Here is a 15,702-nt window from a genome sequence, read left to right on the forward strand (position 1 = left end):
GGCTGGGCAGGAAGTGTTCAGTTTTTCCCCCTCAGGTTTGAATTCTGAGTGAAAACTCAAAATGCCTCCATTTTGAATAGGCTTTTACAGGGATGAGATGCTGCAGTTAAGTTATTTTTGTCTTCCGTGTGGTCGGCTATGTTTCCTGGATGAAATACAGTTCCTCAGTATGCCATCACTTTTCCTTGTTGAAGGTTTGCAGTGTTCCGAAGACCACAAAGGAGAACAGCTCCAGGAAGGATGGTGACTACATTACTATTAGAGTGATGATCACAGTAGCTGGAACACCGAAGACACTAGTATTTAGTCCCTTTCTCATCCAAGTTGGCAACTTTTTCCCATGTGTGCTGTGCATAAGCTATGATCCTCTAAAAACATATAAATCTGCTTAACTTAAAAGCCTGGAAATCAAATGAAAAAATTATTCCGGTGACCTTACTTCTGCTCCTTGTATGACGAACATGATGGCATCTAAAACCAGTTTTAATGCGCTGGAGCAGAGCCTGAAGTTGGCAGAAGAATACAGCTTTGGCTTCAGTTGCTGAGATGCCAGAAGAGATTGGAAGTCCTTGAAATTCTTCCAAGAAGTCACTTTGTCCTGAATGGAAACTGGCATTTATCAGTGCAGATGATAGTGGTGTATTTTAGATGGCATCAATATTGATTTGTATATTGTGCAAGCTTTTAAATATGATTTAAGGTAAAGCTCAGCTTAACGTAAGAGATTTCTCCACAAAGCATTGATTTAATGTTAATGTTTTATATGTTCCTTTCTTTGCTATAGCCTTTTCCCTTGGTTTATGGAATCATCCCAAATATGTTTCTCAGTTCCCTCTATTATTAGGCATCTGTGAAAGCCCCACGAAGGCTTGTGCATGTGAGTGCACAAAAAGTTTCATTTATACTTTCTGTCAGGTGCAGCTTCAAATGCAATTTATTTATGGTGGTCATTAGTGTTTGTCTCAAATTCATTGTTACACCCCTTCAGGTGCTTGCATTTGGCTTACTGTTTTCCCAAGCCTGATGGAGAATGTGGGAATGCTTGATGGAGATAACAGAAAAGTTAAAATGGGTGAGTTCTTTTGTCAGTTCTAGAGAGGGTAATCTCTTTCATTTTGCGTCTTGCAGTGTTGGGTGTTTTAAGCAGAGTCCTTATTAGTCTAGAGAGAGACTTTCTGATTTGATTTCTGTTCTCGATAGCTGTCCTTGCTCGGTGAAATGACACCGAGTACCAGTACCATTCCGCTGTGCGCCTCTCCTTGCTCTCGCCTGGGCGTTTCGAAGCCGGAAGGCTGGGAGAGGTCGGAGCTGCAGCTGCTGAGCTGTGCCTGAGTCCAGGCAACACCGGCGCTGGGGAGGAGGAGCGGGAGGAAGAATTTCCCCGGCAGGTTGGAGTGCCCTGGCAGGAGAGGTAAGGTAAGAGGGGCCGGCTGTTCCTCTTTTTTTTTTTTTTTTTTGTTTTGTTTTGTTTTTGTTTTGTTTGGCTTGGCGAGATTATTTTCTCTCTCCCTCTCTCTCTGTTTTTCTTTTTTCTTTTTCCTCCCCCTCCCCACCCCTGCTTGCGGTTTAAAAGTGGCGTTTCGCCGCGCAGCGGGATGCTTGCGTTCCGGGTTACTTTGGTTGCCTGCCAGGTAGAGCTCATCTCTCACAGCATCCTCCTGCCATCAAGCAAAAATTGTCTCCCCTCCCAAGGATTAATTATTCAACACGTTTAATGTGTTTGGGGCGGGGGGAAGGCGGCCGCTCGGGTCCATCCTGGTGCCGCAGCGCCGGTCCCCGCTTTGTCTCGCACCTGGTGTGTTTGCGGGGCTCGCCTCTCTTCCTCCTCCTCATCCTCCCCCCACCCGCTGCCTCCTTGCGGGGGCCGACGCACGGGGACCCCGCGGAGGCAGGGGGAGGTGGGCGGCCCCCTGCACCTTTCCCGCAGGGATGCGCGGGGCGGAGCCGCCGCCGCTCCCCTCGGCCGGGGGAGGCGGGGCTGGGGGTTGAGGGGTGCGGCGTGCGGACAAGTGCGGAGCGGGGAGGGGGGGCGGCCCGGTTGGCGGCGGAGGAGGGGCCGGGGGCTGGCCCCAGCCGGGCGGTGCCGCCGCCCGGGCAGCACGGGGGGCTCGGCGGCGGAGCGGGGTTTCGGCTGCCACTTCGCCTTCTCCCCGCAGAGCCCGAGAGGCGCCGGCACCTCTGAGGGGACGAGCGCGGTTCTTCCCGGCCGGCGGCAGCGGGGCGGCACCCGGGGGGACCGGGGGAAGAAGCCGGCGGAGCGGCATCCCGGAGCGGTCCGTCCCGTCCCGCCGCCGCGGGCCATGGGCCGGCCCGACTGAGCACCGCGGGGACCGGCGCGGTGCCGCCCGCAGCGCCGGCGGCCGAGGCGGGGCCGCGGGGGTCCCGAAGATGCCCTGTGCCGGGCGGACGGCGGGCATCCTTCTCCTCTGCGGGGGTAAGTACCGCCGAGCCGAGCTCCGAAAAATCCTCCCTGAATACGAACAAGATATCAATAATCCTCATACTTTTTCTTTGCTTTTTGAGCTCAAAGGCTAAGTTACAACAGATGTGAGTTTCCTTGTTCTGTAAATTTATGATGTGGAAGGGAAGGATATTCAAGCGTCTTCCTATTTTAAGTTTCTGAAACGTTATTCCTTCTCTGTCGTCTCCCTCCCAGAGCTTTTTGCATCATCAAACTAAATTGGGGTTGGACTGATAGAGGAAAATAACCAAAATACAAAAAGTTATTGGTTCATAACTTAGATGATGTTATTGGCAGATGTCAAGTTTCTAAAGCAAACAGAAAATCCATTATATCAATCTCTCTTCCATATGGCTTTGTTTGCCAATGCATTTCTGATGTTTACACGAATAAATCAAGGTGGTTGTTTGCTAGAGAATGCAGCAGAACCTTGCACACCAAAAATGCATTTATGAAAAAAAACAAACCCCAAAACAGCCCAGTAGTTCGCTAGTCGGTGTGGCGGAGAGTGAAGTGCAAGATTAATTCTGATTAGTTCTTTGTAAAATGTGCAACTTATTCCTTCTTGGTATTGTTTCAGATTAATTGTATTAGTTCACACCACCTTAAACTACTCTTCATAACTTGCAGAGATTATAAAGCCTCTGTTTTATTTTTTTTTTAGTTTGTTAAAATACTTTAAGTTGCCCTTATTCTTTCTCTTCCTAGTACATTATTGTTAAGGCCTGATCTTCATAAAAACTCACCAGTACTCAGACCTAGGGTGTCTGGGAGTGAAATACATGGGATATACTACATCTAAACACTTACTAAAAGAAAAATAAAATGGGTTGTATCCCAAGTCATTTCACTGTCAGGAAGAATTACCCATCCTTGTATTGCTAATGGATGATATATTGCGCCTACTTGGCTTTTATATTTGGCAAATCAATTTTCATTAATATTTTTGGCAGAATTAGGTAATTTGCCAAAGTTCTTCATTTTGAGGAGGATGTTTTCATCAGCCAAAATGAGTCACATGCGTTTGTTTGAAAATGATTTTCAGTGGTTTCCGTTTAAGCTGGACAGATGAACTCACTCCTGTTCACGCTGTGATGCCCCGGAATATTGTGTGTGCTGACCAAACTGGTGCTTGGAACTCCGAAGCTGCTTCCTAGTATGGAGTGTTTTGGTTTTTGGTTTTGGTTCTTTTTTTTCTTTATTGTCTCCCTTTCAGTTGGACTGTCATTTGACTTTACTTTTAGTTGTATAACTTTATATGAATTTCACTCTGAAAGTCATGTATGGGAAAGAGAGTTGTCTCTGTGTGTTCTCCCCGCTCAACATATATATCTATACCCTTCTTCTTTAAGTATCAGGCCAAGGCAGCTGCAAATCAGTTTAAAAGACTTTTTGTTATTAAATATGACCATAAATTGTTAATTCTTGGATATGTCCATAGCTTGGAGGAATATTATAGAAGTTAATTTATTTGAGTAGGATAGACTGCCAAGTAGACTTTTTTTAATACCACTTGCTTATACTTATAATTGCAAATATTAATTTTGTTTATGCTCTCAACTTTGGCTGGTGAGGCTTAATACTTGATTCCCCTTAGTTTTTACTTAAACTATGGGAAAGAAAAGTTGTATACATTTAGGATCACACTTTAGGGTAATTGTATTCATAGTTATTTCAAGAAGTCTAGCGTATTAGCAATGTAGTTTCGGTGTCTGTTGCTGGAGAAGCACTGTTTCACGTTGTTTAGATGTGTGACACTAATTCCTATTTATATAATAAAAGCTGAGTTGACAACAGGGGTAAGACGAGTTGTTATGTCTTGGAGGTATTAGCAGAATGCCCACGTGCATAGAGTTCCTGTTTAGACACAGAGCTGTCTTCGGTGTGATGCTGCGGTCCCCTGGCAGGGGGAGGAACGCAGTGAAACTTCAGTGGGCTCCATCCTCCGGGAAAGCCAGAGGTTCTTCAGTGGTAACCGTGCCACGCTCCCGCTGGGTGTTGTGAAGGAATCTCTCTCACCTGGGCAAGACTTCGCAGTGGAGGATTCCCACCCAAAATTAACACGCAGTGATGCCCTTGCACTCATCTCCTCTTTGGTTTATCTCTGGTTTAGCTACCTGTGGGGTTTTGGAAAGCTTAAAACTGCAGTAGTTCTTAAAATGTGCTCACAACTAACCCTGAGGTTTTCTCTAACTTGGAATGAGATTGCGTTTTACCAAGTGAGCTGGACTAATCAATCTGGGGAGCGTGCTGTTAGTTGAAGGGATTAGATCTGGTTCTTTTGTATTGGCAGGCTTCGCAGAGCACACTGAAGCGTTTGTTCTGAAGCAGAAAGGCTGCAGCCTTGCTGCTTTTGCACCGCAAGCAATGCCTGAGTCTCCTGCAGGCACTGGCATTAACACGCGGCAGCCTAGAAATAAAGAAAATAAAAGCAATGTTGTTCTTCTCAAATTAAGACTTTTCTCTCTTTCACCAGTATCAGTTAAAGAAATGCAGATTTTTGTTACGGAACGTGCACAGGTATTTTTCCCAAGTTTTATATCTTGTTAGTTGTAGGTCTTCAGCGTGTTTACTTGCACACCACGCTGCATGGCTGTTTGGCACTGGAGTTTTGATTCATTTCTGGGAGCTCACGGATGTAAGAGAAGGACCTTGTTCAGTTACGTGTAGAAAAGAGTGCCTGTGGGAAAGACTTGGTAGGATCGTCTTGTCTGGAAAGTAATTTTTGTTATTAAAGGGAATACTTTTGAAGGGATAATCTATTTCCAGTGAGTAAAATAAAAGTTTTAAGTGCTACAGTATGCATATTTTGTAAAATTAGAAGGGAAACCTGCTTCTACATGGAAATAATAGAGATGCTACTTTAACAAATGTGCTCTTGAATAGAGACTATTCAATCTTTTTTTTCTATTTTATTGACTGATAAGAAACTATCACTGAATGTGTTAGTTCTGATATTCATTTAAGCACTGTATGGGATCCATTCTTACAGTGCATTTTCATGCTACTGGGGTTACTGTTAATGTTTTATTTTGACTGGTTACAATTTACAAGTCCTGGCTCAACTCATGCATCCAGATCAAGGACAGACTTTAGAAACCAACTGTGCAAATATTGACATTCTTCTCCCCAAAGTTTAGAAATTTTGTGTAATATTTGTATTTCATGATAGAAAACGGATGTTTTTCCTAGGAAAAGAACACCTATGTGGTTCTTCCAAAAAAAAGATCCTCTGTACACTGACATCTTTAGATCAAAATGGTGGAGCACAGACCATTGACTGGAGTCAGGGACCAAGCTAAAGGTAGACATAAATACGTTTGTGTGCCTGTCATTTTGGTAGTGATCTGGTCAGACAATATGCAATTTTCATTTTACTTTTTTAGATTATAACCCTGGCTTTAGTGTGAGGGCGAAGGGAATCTGTGGTGAAAAGTGAGAGGCACTTCATTAGACCATATGTGTCTTATTTGGAGAGGGTCTAAGAGTTATGAGGAAATTTCAAACCTCATCGCTCCTCTTGGTAGGAAAGAGAATATTAATTATGACACCTTGATTCTTTCCTGCTTTGTTATTTTTCCCTGCCCAGAGGTTCAGTATCTTAAGCACTGGCTCTTCTAAAGGCAGCTCAGACCCCTGGGGGTGCCAGCGCTTCCCCTTGCTCCGCTCACCTGCTTCCGCCTGCTTGGACCCCAACTGCTGCTTCCCTCACACAGGACTGCGGGGCTTATCCCAGAGCTCCTGCTAATTTCCAGGGAAGGTGCCTGGGCCCTCTGTGACCTGCTAGGCTTAGTGTCTCTCCTCACTTCATAACTGTTCCCAGGTCCATCACCTTCCAGTTACTCCACGAACAACCTTTTGCACTGAAATTTGCAACCTGCAGCATTTTCTATTTCACAAAAAGTAATGTAGGGTGTTGGATTTTTTTTTCAAGTCAGGTTAATGGGGTCCACATTTGTATTTAATTCCTTTTACTTCTCATTGTTATTTTTGTTGTACCCTCTGTCCCTCAGGTGCCTGCACTTGCCTGTCTGCCTTTCTCCTCAGGGTGTGTATCAGGGCAACGTGCCGTATTGGCTTGGTTAGTTCTGCCAGTCGCTCTGTTGGAGTCTTGGTCTTTGGCTTCATTCATGGGTTTTGTTACTATCATAAACACAGTACAAAGGAAATTAATATGAAGATTACAAAAAGCCAGCATTTTAATGCTAAAAACCTAATTCATTAGAGTTTGATTAACAGAAAAGATTTCTTGTTGTATTAACGTAAGCAGTTTGTATGGCTGTGGTGGTGCAGCACCTGAATACACGATGCGGATCCAGTAGCATGCCCACAGCCAGTTTTCCATCTGTATGTAATATTAGTGGGGGTTTTTTTTGTTTTGTTTTGGTTTGTTTTTTTTTTTCTTCTGAAACAACAGACATGACTGGTGAGAAAACATGTATTTTGTTAACCTCTGTTTCTTGCCCTCTCCCCCGCTTTGGCCCCTGGCAGGAGGGAAAGGATTTGCTCACTTACTGCTGTACTTGCTGCATTCTTGGCACCACTGCTCAGGCTGGTAACGAGACGAGTACTAATTCTGGTCTTTTTAGGATTTGAACTGAGAGAAACTAAATAGTAGTTATCTCCTCAGTACCTCATCTGGCAACTTCACTGTCTTATGCATGCTGCGTATTTGAAGGAGATATGCTAACAGTAAACAAGAATTCATAGTTCCTGCTCCTTCTGGGCTGCTGTCTCTTCTGTGATGCAAACTAGCAAACACAAATAATGCCATGGGTTGGAAAAAATCCATGCTATAGGAGCTCAGTGTTTTGTAGAGAGCCTTTTTGTGTAAAGGTCACTTAGCGTCTAACTGCGGTGATGAAAGGGTTTGCTTTATTCATCGCTGGGCATCCTTCAGCTTTCCGGCAGAACCAAGAGTGGTGCAAACTGGTGATTGACTGGAATTGTCTCTTGGTTTTGAAACATAATGAAGTGCTTATCGGGTGCATGAGTTTGCACTGGTAACGCTGCAAACCTTTCTTTAACAGAGATCGTGATTCCCTCCGTGCACAGGGTGTGTGTTCAGAGCACGCTGCTTCAAGATTGAGGCACGTGCATGATGCAGGGTCTGTCTTATCTCTTACTTTCTACTTTTGCTTGGTTTGGCGAAAGCAGAGCGTAAAAAATAACCAAATTATTCAAAATAAACTTTGGAATTATTTATTCTCCAGATTATTTTTTAAAACTCTCCGCTATATTTTGCAACGCAAATAACTGAAGCATTGCAAGGGTAAATAAAGCAATTATTGTAGGAGAAGGTCAGATTTGAGGTTTGCATATTAGTTTGGTTAGATCAGGATTCAAGTTCAGTTAACAGCTGTGCTACAGATTTGTTCATTGTCTCACACTCCTAGTTTCCTGTGAATACCACCATCAGTAGCGTTCTCCTTTGCATGTCGTATGCATTGTTGATTGCATATCACATAACCCCATACTGCAGCTGACACAAAGTGCGGAAAATACTCTGGAAAACTTTACAGAATCTCTAGAGTGATGATGCGCTGATTAAAAAACAGCATCAGCTGTAGAATAAAATCTGTTCAGATGCTTTATTTTTACAATGGGATCTTGTACTTCATCAGTGAAATATATTGCCCACTTCCACAGTGTTTTGGCAAAGTCATCACGAGCCTTTTGACAAGTTTCATGAAGCTAGGTTGCTAGTTAATAACATTATTAAGAAAGTTTTTGTTAATAAAATAGTAAGTCAGCTGAGGTGTGAATAGCCAGATGGAATTTGATACTTTTGGAGCTTAGTTGTTTTTAAAAGGACCCCAAAGGTATCTAAAGCAATCTTATTCTTCACATACTTTGTCTTTCCCCCTGCCCTGCATAAAGAGAACACAAAAATGTTTTCTTAAATATTACTTCATAAAAATAGCTGAATAGTTTCAGATTTCTGGATCTTGAAATGGGGCCATAAACATACCAGGCACATTTTTACTTAAGAGATGCTCTGTAAATCTGCCGAAATGAAGATGATCATCAGCGCTTTAGAGCTCAAGGCAAAATTGCAGTCAAAAAAGGGATTTGCAAACTTCACTGGGGTAAGAGTGCCAAAAATGTTGTTTGACTGAATTACTTTAGAAATTTGCCTAACTAAATGAGGTGATTGTAAAAAGAAAATGGATATATTACTTCTAATGGCTGTCTAATGGCTTTTCAGTGTATGCATTTAGAAAACTAATTAAACATTATATTTAACTGATATAACAAAGTTGCTTGTGTTGCTGTAATGGGTGTTTTTTTAGTGTCCATTATGGCTTTCTTCAAAGTTAGACAGATTTTACTCTCAGATAATAAAATTAAATCTAGAGGGTTTTTTCCAAATTCAGAGACACTAAGTTTTCTTATATGGACAATTCCATTATCTGTTCTTTTCATCTGTGAAATGGCAAAACTCATTGACATCAGTAGACCAGAGTTTCACATATCTATCAAGCCACTTAAAGACTATTTTTGCCTCTGAACTACAGCAGGCATCCATTAGTCCTGTCGGTGCCATTCCGAAGCTGACTTGGAGACTTAAATCTCACTGTGGCTTAAAGACATGAGAAGTTTCTACCACACCATTCCTATATGCAGAGCTGAGACTCTCAGACTGGTCCCTCCCAAGGATGTTGCGGGGCAGTTCCCTTTGACTCCGTAAGAGGATACTTCTACACTCATTGGCTTCTGGAGACTTTTTGCCTGTGTCAGTAAGGTGACCTTCCATGTCCTCTTATCTAAAAGTAGACATTGAAAAGTATTTCTGTGCAAAGAGAAATGAGGATGTATGAAATATAAATGGTTTACAAAATGTTGGTGAGAATGGATTTGATTCTGTAGTTTATCTTTTCCACGCCCTGCCACTGTGCTCCTCTGAAATTACCTATCAGATTGAAAGTAGCTCTTAGTGTTGCTGCTGTTTATTTGAGAGGAAGATGCTGACTACCTGCTATTTGTGTAGAAGGGGGAAGACAGGAAGAATTCAGATTAATACAAATAAAATGGAACATAAAGTAAAAAAAAAAGCTATGGCTTACTGAAATTTAGCCCGTAACAGTCATCTATGGCTCTCAACATTGATTTTAAAAAATATTAAATGAATTATGTCTATTTGGATGGGAATACCCAGTATAGAATGATTAATAAATACATTTATGACAGTCCATCATCTCAAAGTAGGAGAGGGTTTGAAATGTGCGTGTACTCCAGGACTGCAATCAAGCTTTCTTTTATGAAGAATAAAACTAGGCACTGGCAAATTATATGAAAATATTTCTAAAATATATTGCCATTGCTTTGTGGTCTGTTAGACAAAAGGGTGCTGTTCATGAAATCTGAATAACAGGGAGGGGAAAGGAGAGGATACAAAAACTTGTAGCAGCAAAAGGCTTAAAGTTTTGATTTTATTAGGAAAATGAGAAGTTGTTTATTTTCCAGGAAAGAAAAAATATGAAAAATTCAAATCAGGAGTAGGGGAATGAGAGTGGATTTGGGTAGAGAGCATTGGCTGTCTTGGTACTGTCATGTGAAATTGCACAGTGATAACTGGGAACTTCTGACAGGACCTCTGGAGAAAGCATCCAGGGCTCATTATTACCAGTAACAACCAAGTGCTGCTTTGGCACCTCCAGTAAGAAGAACATAATTTTGTAAAGCACTTTAATGGAGCCTTCTCACATCTCTGAAGTCCTTAGGCATATGCTTAGGTTTATGCCATATCAGCAAAGCATTTTAGGCTGAGACTGCTGAATCAAAGCCCTGTGAAGAATTGCACAGAAGTTCCCAAAGTTACAGCTGTGACGGTACGTTCAGATGCTGCCCGTTGCTGTAAAGTTCCCCTTCCCTGGTGTGTAGCCAGGCTAACGATTGTCATGGCTCCGAAATGCAGGCTTTCCTTTGTGTGAGTAGCGCAGACAAGCAAGTGTGGCATCTCAAACTTATTTTGCTGCCTGCAGAATACAAAGATCTAGCTTGTTTGGAAGCAGCGTGTTTTACTACTCAGGGTAGCTTGCACTGAGCCCCGTGTTGCCTTAGTTTACAATATCTGGGCCAGTATGTTTAGAGGTAGTTTGGGTATCTTTGTCCTACCTTGTCACCTGAGGGTTAGATACACTGCTCCTGGCCACTTTCTCAATGTGACCAAGATACACATTTGAGATACTTTTCACTGACAGCATGAACAAAGTTCTCTCTGTGTGTATGTGTGTGTGTGTATATTTATATTTATGTATATTTATTTAAGTGGATAGTTTTATTGAGTAGCCTTAATAGTGTGACTAACTTCCCTGAGTTAGACCAGGTAAGATTTGCACTTAAGCCTTTCTGTAGGCCTGTTGTTTCCTTGAGCTGTAGACGGTTGGCAACGGTTTCTGATGCTCTGCTGCCTTGGATGACTTCTGCTGCTGTTGAACTGTGAGTTATGTACTAGGTACCCCATTTGTATTTTGATAGCCACAGGGTCTTTGGAAAGAAATATAGAAACAAATATAAAGAAATCTTGATTGCCTGTTACTGCTTTTGAGTAGTTCAGGGTAGAGGTTTCTCTAGCTGAGCCTGTGGATGTCATTGAAATAAAAAGGACTGAGGAAGATTATTTCTGTACAATGGCTCATCCCAATCCCAATTATGAAACAGAAAAGCAATGGGAGTGTTTAAATTTAGCGTTTGAACATATAGGTTTTAAAGTAATGAGGGGGGAACAATATGACTGTAATATAAATTTTATTGCACGTTTCAAGTCAGCATTGCTGACATGTTCTGAATGAGATAGCATTTTAACAGTTTTATTGCTTTGATAAACTTTTGCCGTTGTGAAGATCAGAAGAGTTGTCCTAAATTGCTTTGCTAAGGACGTTTTTGATAGTGAGAGAGTTTATAAGAAAATACATTTTCCAGATTCTTTTGTATTTAAAAAAAAAGAGAGAGAACGAGAAAAAATAGCCCAAACATTTAAAACTTAGTTTCTGTAAATTCAATAACAAGCAGGATCATCTTAGGAAATGGCAATAAATCACCTATAAAACCTCTGTAAAAAAAAGGAAATGTTTGTAAAATGACTTTTTTCTTATAATATTGAGGCATTTAGGAGAGCCTGTTAATGTTGGGGAAAGAGTCTTTAAGGCTTTCTGTTCTTAGGTTTTAGTCTAATAAAATTTGCAATGAAAATTGGACCAGACATGTCAGGGCAAATACTTAAAGAAGATAAGTAAGAATAGAAAGCTCAGGGTTTTTACTTCTTGCAGTTTTTGCCCCACCCTCTCCTCTTTTTTTTTAATCTGGCTTCCACAGACTCTTGTTTATATTCTTATAATCTTTTCAATAATTTATTAAAACCTTGTCTCCTGGCATCATGCAGTTAGGTGGGAATTTTTTATTTAATTGAAAAAATTCTGTCCTTTGTCTCTGCACAGGATATCTTGGCATCATAGCATAGACATGCTAAATACCTGACAATTAGAAAGCAAATTAGAAGAATCTATAGAAGTCTCTACTTGAGCCTTTCAGAATTTGTTTGCCTACAACACAATTTCTAGGAGAAAATAAGGGAAAGGCATATTATTTAAGTGTTTAGGTTGGTAATCACAAACTCAGTTTATCTTGAATATAGTAGATACATGTGTCAGAGTAATAAGGAGACTGTTAACAAAGACTTTTACTTATTTTATAAAATAATGTTCTGTTACTAAAAATTCCTCTGACAAAAGTTTTTGTTTGTGGTTGGGGCTCTTTTTTTTTCCTTCCCCTGTTAATCCTTGGTGGTGGTGTTAACATAAGAATTGCCACTTTCAGTCACACTGAAAGTCCATCAGGCCTGTTTTCTGATGATGACTAACAGTACCCAGTTTTGAATGGTGCATTTTGGTCTTCATGCTTATTGGAATGCAAAGGATAATAACAGGAAGTTTAGAAAATGCTGTTTTGAAGAAAGATAGAAGTACTTGTCAATATTTATTCACAAAGACAACTGAGAAAGCACAGAGTTGAAACTTTTCAGTTTATGCAGAAGTGTTATAAAGATGGATCTAATGGTGAAAATGGAGTAACGGTGGAAACAAGACACATGGGGCTTATATCATGGCAAGTAAGATTCAGGAACCATTTTGATAACAGGGAGCTACAGGAATCTGATGTTTGCAGTTACCATGTGATTTCTGTACTGGGAGTATCTTTAGGACAGGTGGAACAACAATGGGTTGATGTTACTTATGCATAATTGGTCCTACCTTGGGTGAGTTAGATGACCTCTGCTGGAAACTTCTCACTTAATCTTCTTATGATTTTCTGTTTTGATTGTAAGAAATGGGACAATTGCAGCGTTTGTCTGCTGAAGTTAATGCTTGGTATCTTTAAGAGATAGTGGTAACTTGAGTCTGTGGTCCATACAATTTGAGAGTTGATATCAAAATACTTATATTGTTAATCATCAACAGCTGAATAGACAGGAGCTAGACGCCTTTGATGTCAAGATGAGCTTCTGGAGTTTCTGGTTTCCAGAATATCCCCAGGGATATATTTGATATGTGTTGGTCTTTGTCTTTTTAAAAAAAAAAGTTCTAATACTATGCTCAGCATTCTCAAATCCCAGGGAATGAATTGAGGACCTCACACTGGCACTGAGCATTTCCAATTAGGGCCTTGAAAAAGTCTATATACGTATGGCCTAACCTTGTCACCCGGAGGAATAGAGTGCTGTTTTTTTTTCAGGCAAAAAGGGAAATGCATTGGAGTGATAATATTTGTTGAAGTAGACACAGGATTTGAGGATCCATTTCCTTAAGAGTTAAACTGACTTTCTGGTTTGGTAGACAGTTCTTATTAAATGAGAATTTAATGATAGCAGAAAGACCATGAAAAAGTCAGCGCTGGGATTATAACTCTACTGTCAATATTTTTCCACCCTGAATCCAAAATTGCAATTGCCAGGACCATTTATCTGTCTTTGACTTTTGCTGCTGAGAACTCTCCTCAAATTTTCCATTTTATCAATGCAGTGCTTTGCTAGATTTTATTATTTGAAGAAGTGCAGCTTGTATTTTTTCATTGTTGGTTCTGTTTCACAGTTAGTATCTTTCACTGCAATAATGCATTCATTGTAATTCCACATTTTCAAATTAAATGTTTGTGTTTAAATGTGCTTAATTTAAAACGGGGTTTGGGGCATGAGCTACTTAACTGTTGTTGGTTGGCAGCACTGGTCTCATGGAAGGAACTGATAAGGTGTTTTACAAAATAAAACTATGGGGGAATATGGTGCAATCCTATAATGTTATCCTAATTCCCGTTCTGAGACTATTTTCGTTTACCCTATATGTGCCAGCATGGCATAACAATAGGTTGTATCCCATTCTGAATGCAAGATAGAGGCAGGAAATCACTATGAAGAAGAGAGAGACTGTTATTCCCCCTTTCCAAGGACTGACTTCAATCCTAGTTAGTCTTGATTTAAAGCAGAATCGTTACCTTGTCACATTTTTCTGGCACTTGGACAGAAACCTACAAATGTGTGGAACTGCTGTTGAAAATGAAATTGCACGTGATTACCTTTCCAAATGTCCTGATAAAGAGTGCAGACACTATAACAGCAATTGTGATTTTTTAGATGTGTGGTTTTGTCTGGGAGGAATGTTTTGTTTGGATTTTTTTCACATCTAGCTTTTGAATGGCTTGTGAGTACCATCAGAATCGCAATAGAATGAAAACCTTGAGCCTTAACTCTTCTTTCATTAATTAGAAAGATGAGAAGGAGCATTGTTGTCACAGAGTTGACTTGGAGAAGCTGCAGAGCACCTCATCTTTCCCTTTTCACAAGAGATACCTCCTTTTAGCAACTTTAATTACAACTGCCCTTAGATATCACTAGATAATAGATGCAGATACGCCCATGTATCATGGAGTATGCTGCCTAACCTGCTAACAAAACTGAAGGTTTTTGTGCAAAGACCTGCTTGTACCTTTTTTCGTTAGAAGGCTGTGTGTAGAGTTAACCAGAGCCTCAAAATGTGTCAGAGTGTTCAAGCCCTTGCAGAGACCATCTTGCAGTCCTACCAATGGAGTAAGACAGAAATTTTTCAGTGGCTCTCTATTTTAAGTATCTACAGTTGATTTTCAATACCAAGATGTTGTCTGGTAATATATGAAATGGGAGGTTGCAGACTGCCATAAAATGAGTATACTGGAAATTAAATATGCCATTAAATATGGACTGTTTTGCTGATTTTATCTCACTTAATAATGTTACTGTTATTTTGAAAATGCTGGAGGACAATCAGGTGCGTTTAAGGTGCTTTGCATTTGCAGGAGTCTGGATTTCTCATTATACAATTAAGAGACAACTTTGTTGTCGATTATATAGTTAAAATGTGCGAGTTTTTGTACTCTCCGGAGTGGTGGTACTTAAATTATGGTGTAGTTCAATACATGATCTGGAGATGTTGGTGGTCTTTATCTTGATATCAGTGTTTCTGTATTGTGCCTCCAGCAGCTGAATATCCATGGGAAAATACATTACATTTTGATCACTGGTTCTTGAACTGCAGGCTTCATGCTACTGATGGTCTGTCAGCCGTAGTAAAGATCCAAGAAGCCATATTAAAACAACTATTTTAGTGGTGCTTGTAGTTAAAACCTTGATGATAAACATGCGTGTTTTCGTAAAAGAGAAGATAAGGATTGAGTGATATACAGCAGTATAAAATGCTGGGAACCCCTGTTGTAGGTGGTGATATTCCATAACAAAATTTTCTTAAACAATTTTGAATACACAGCTGCCCCCGTCCTCTTTTTTTTTTTTTTTTTTTTTTTTTTTTTTTTTGGCAGGGGGGCAGCACAATGTTTTGTGTGAAAGAACTTAACTGTATGTATTTAGTGGTGTAAGAATAACAAGCCAGTTGAAGAAAAAAGTCAAAGCAAGCAAAAACTTTTGATTGTCAAATGACTTGAGAGCATTTATTTGCTGCGGTTCTTTAGGCACACAAAAAGGACTGTAAACTAACTTTTTGAAACAATGGACACTTTCATTACAGGAAGCTTAAAAATATATTTAAAAATAAATTTAAAATCAAGCCGCCTTCTGAACACTAGAGGTTTGTCTCATCTGTCTGCAGCTGTCAGGTTACTTGGTTTGTTTAAATAAGAAATCTGTAAAGCAAGGATTAATCTGATTGATTTGTAAGGTCAGGATTTCCTCTTCGTATGCTTAGGCCTGTCAGATC

General features: G+C 40.5%; 1 protein-coding gene across 2 annotated transcripts in view; it reads left to right on the forward strand.

The window, feature by feature from the left end:
- The first annotated feature begins 2,199 nt into the window (after nucleotides 1-2,199).
- The window catches only part of RET (ret proto-oncogene), an 82,416-nt gene continuing 68,913 nt past the window's right edge, over nucleotides 2,200-15,702 (forward strand). For both annotated transcript variants that reach the window (XM_086751766.1, XM_086751767.1), the window contains exon 1: nucleotides 2,200-2,434. In XM_086751766.1, the coding sequence (XP_086607892.1) occupies nucleotides 2,389-2,434 (46 nt within the window). In that variant the 5' untranslated portion in view covers nucleotides 2,200-2,388. The remainder of the gene's footprint in view (nucleotides 2,435-15,702) is intronic.

Source organism: Chlamydotis macqueenii, chromosome 7 (assembly GCF_036417535.1).
Source record: "Chlamydotis macqueenii isolate bChlMac1 chromosome 7, bChlMac1.mat, whole genome shotgun sequence".
In the NCBI taxonomy this organism is placed as follows: domain Eukaryota; kingdom Metazoa; phylum Chordata; class Aves; order Otidiformes; family Otididae; genus Chlamydotis; species Chlamydotis macqueenii.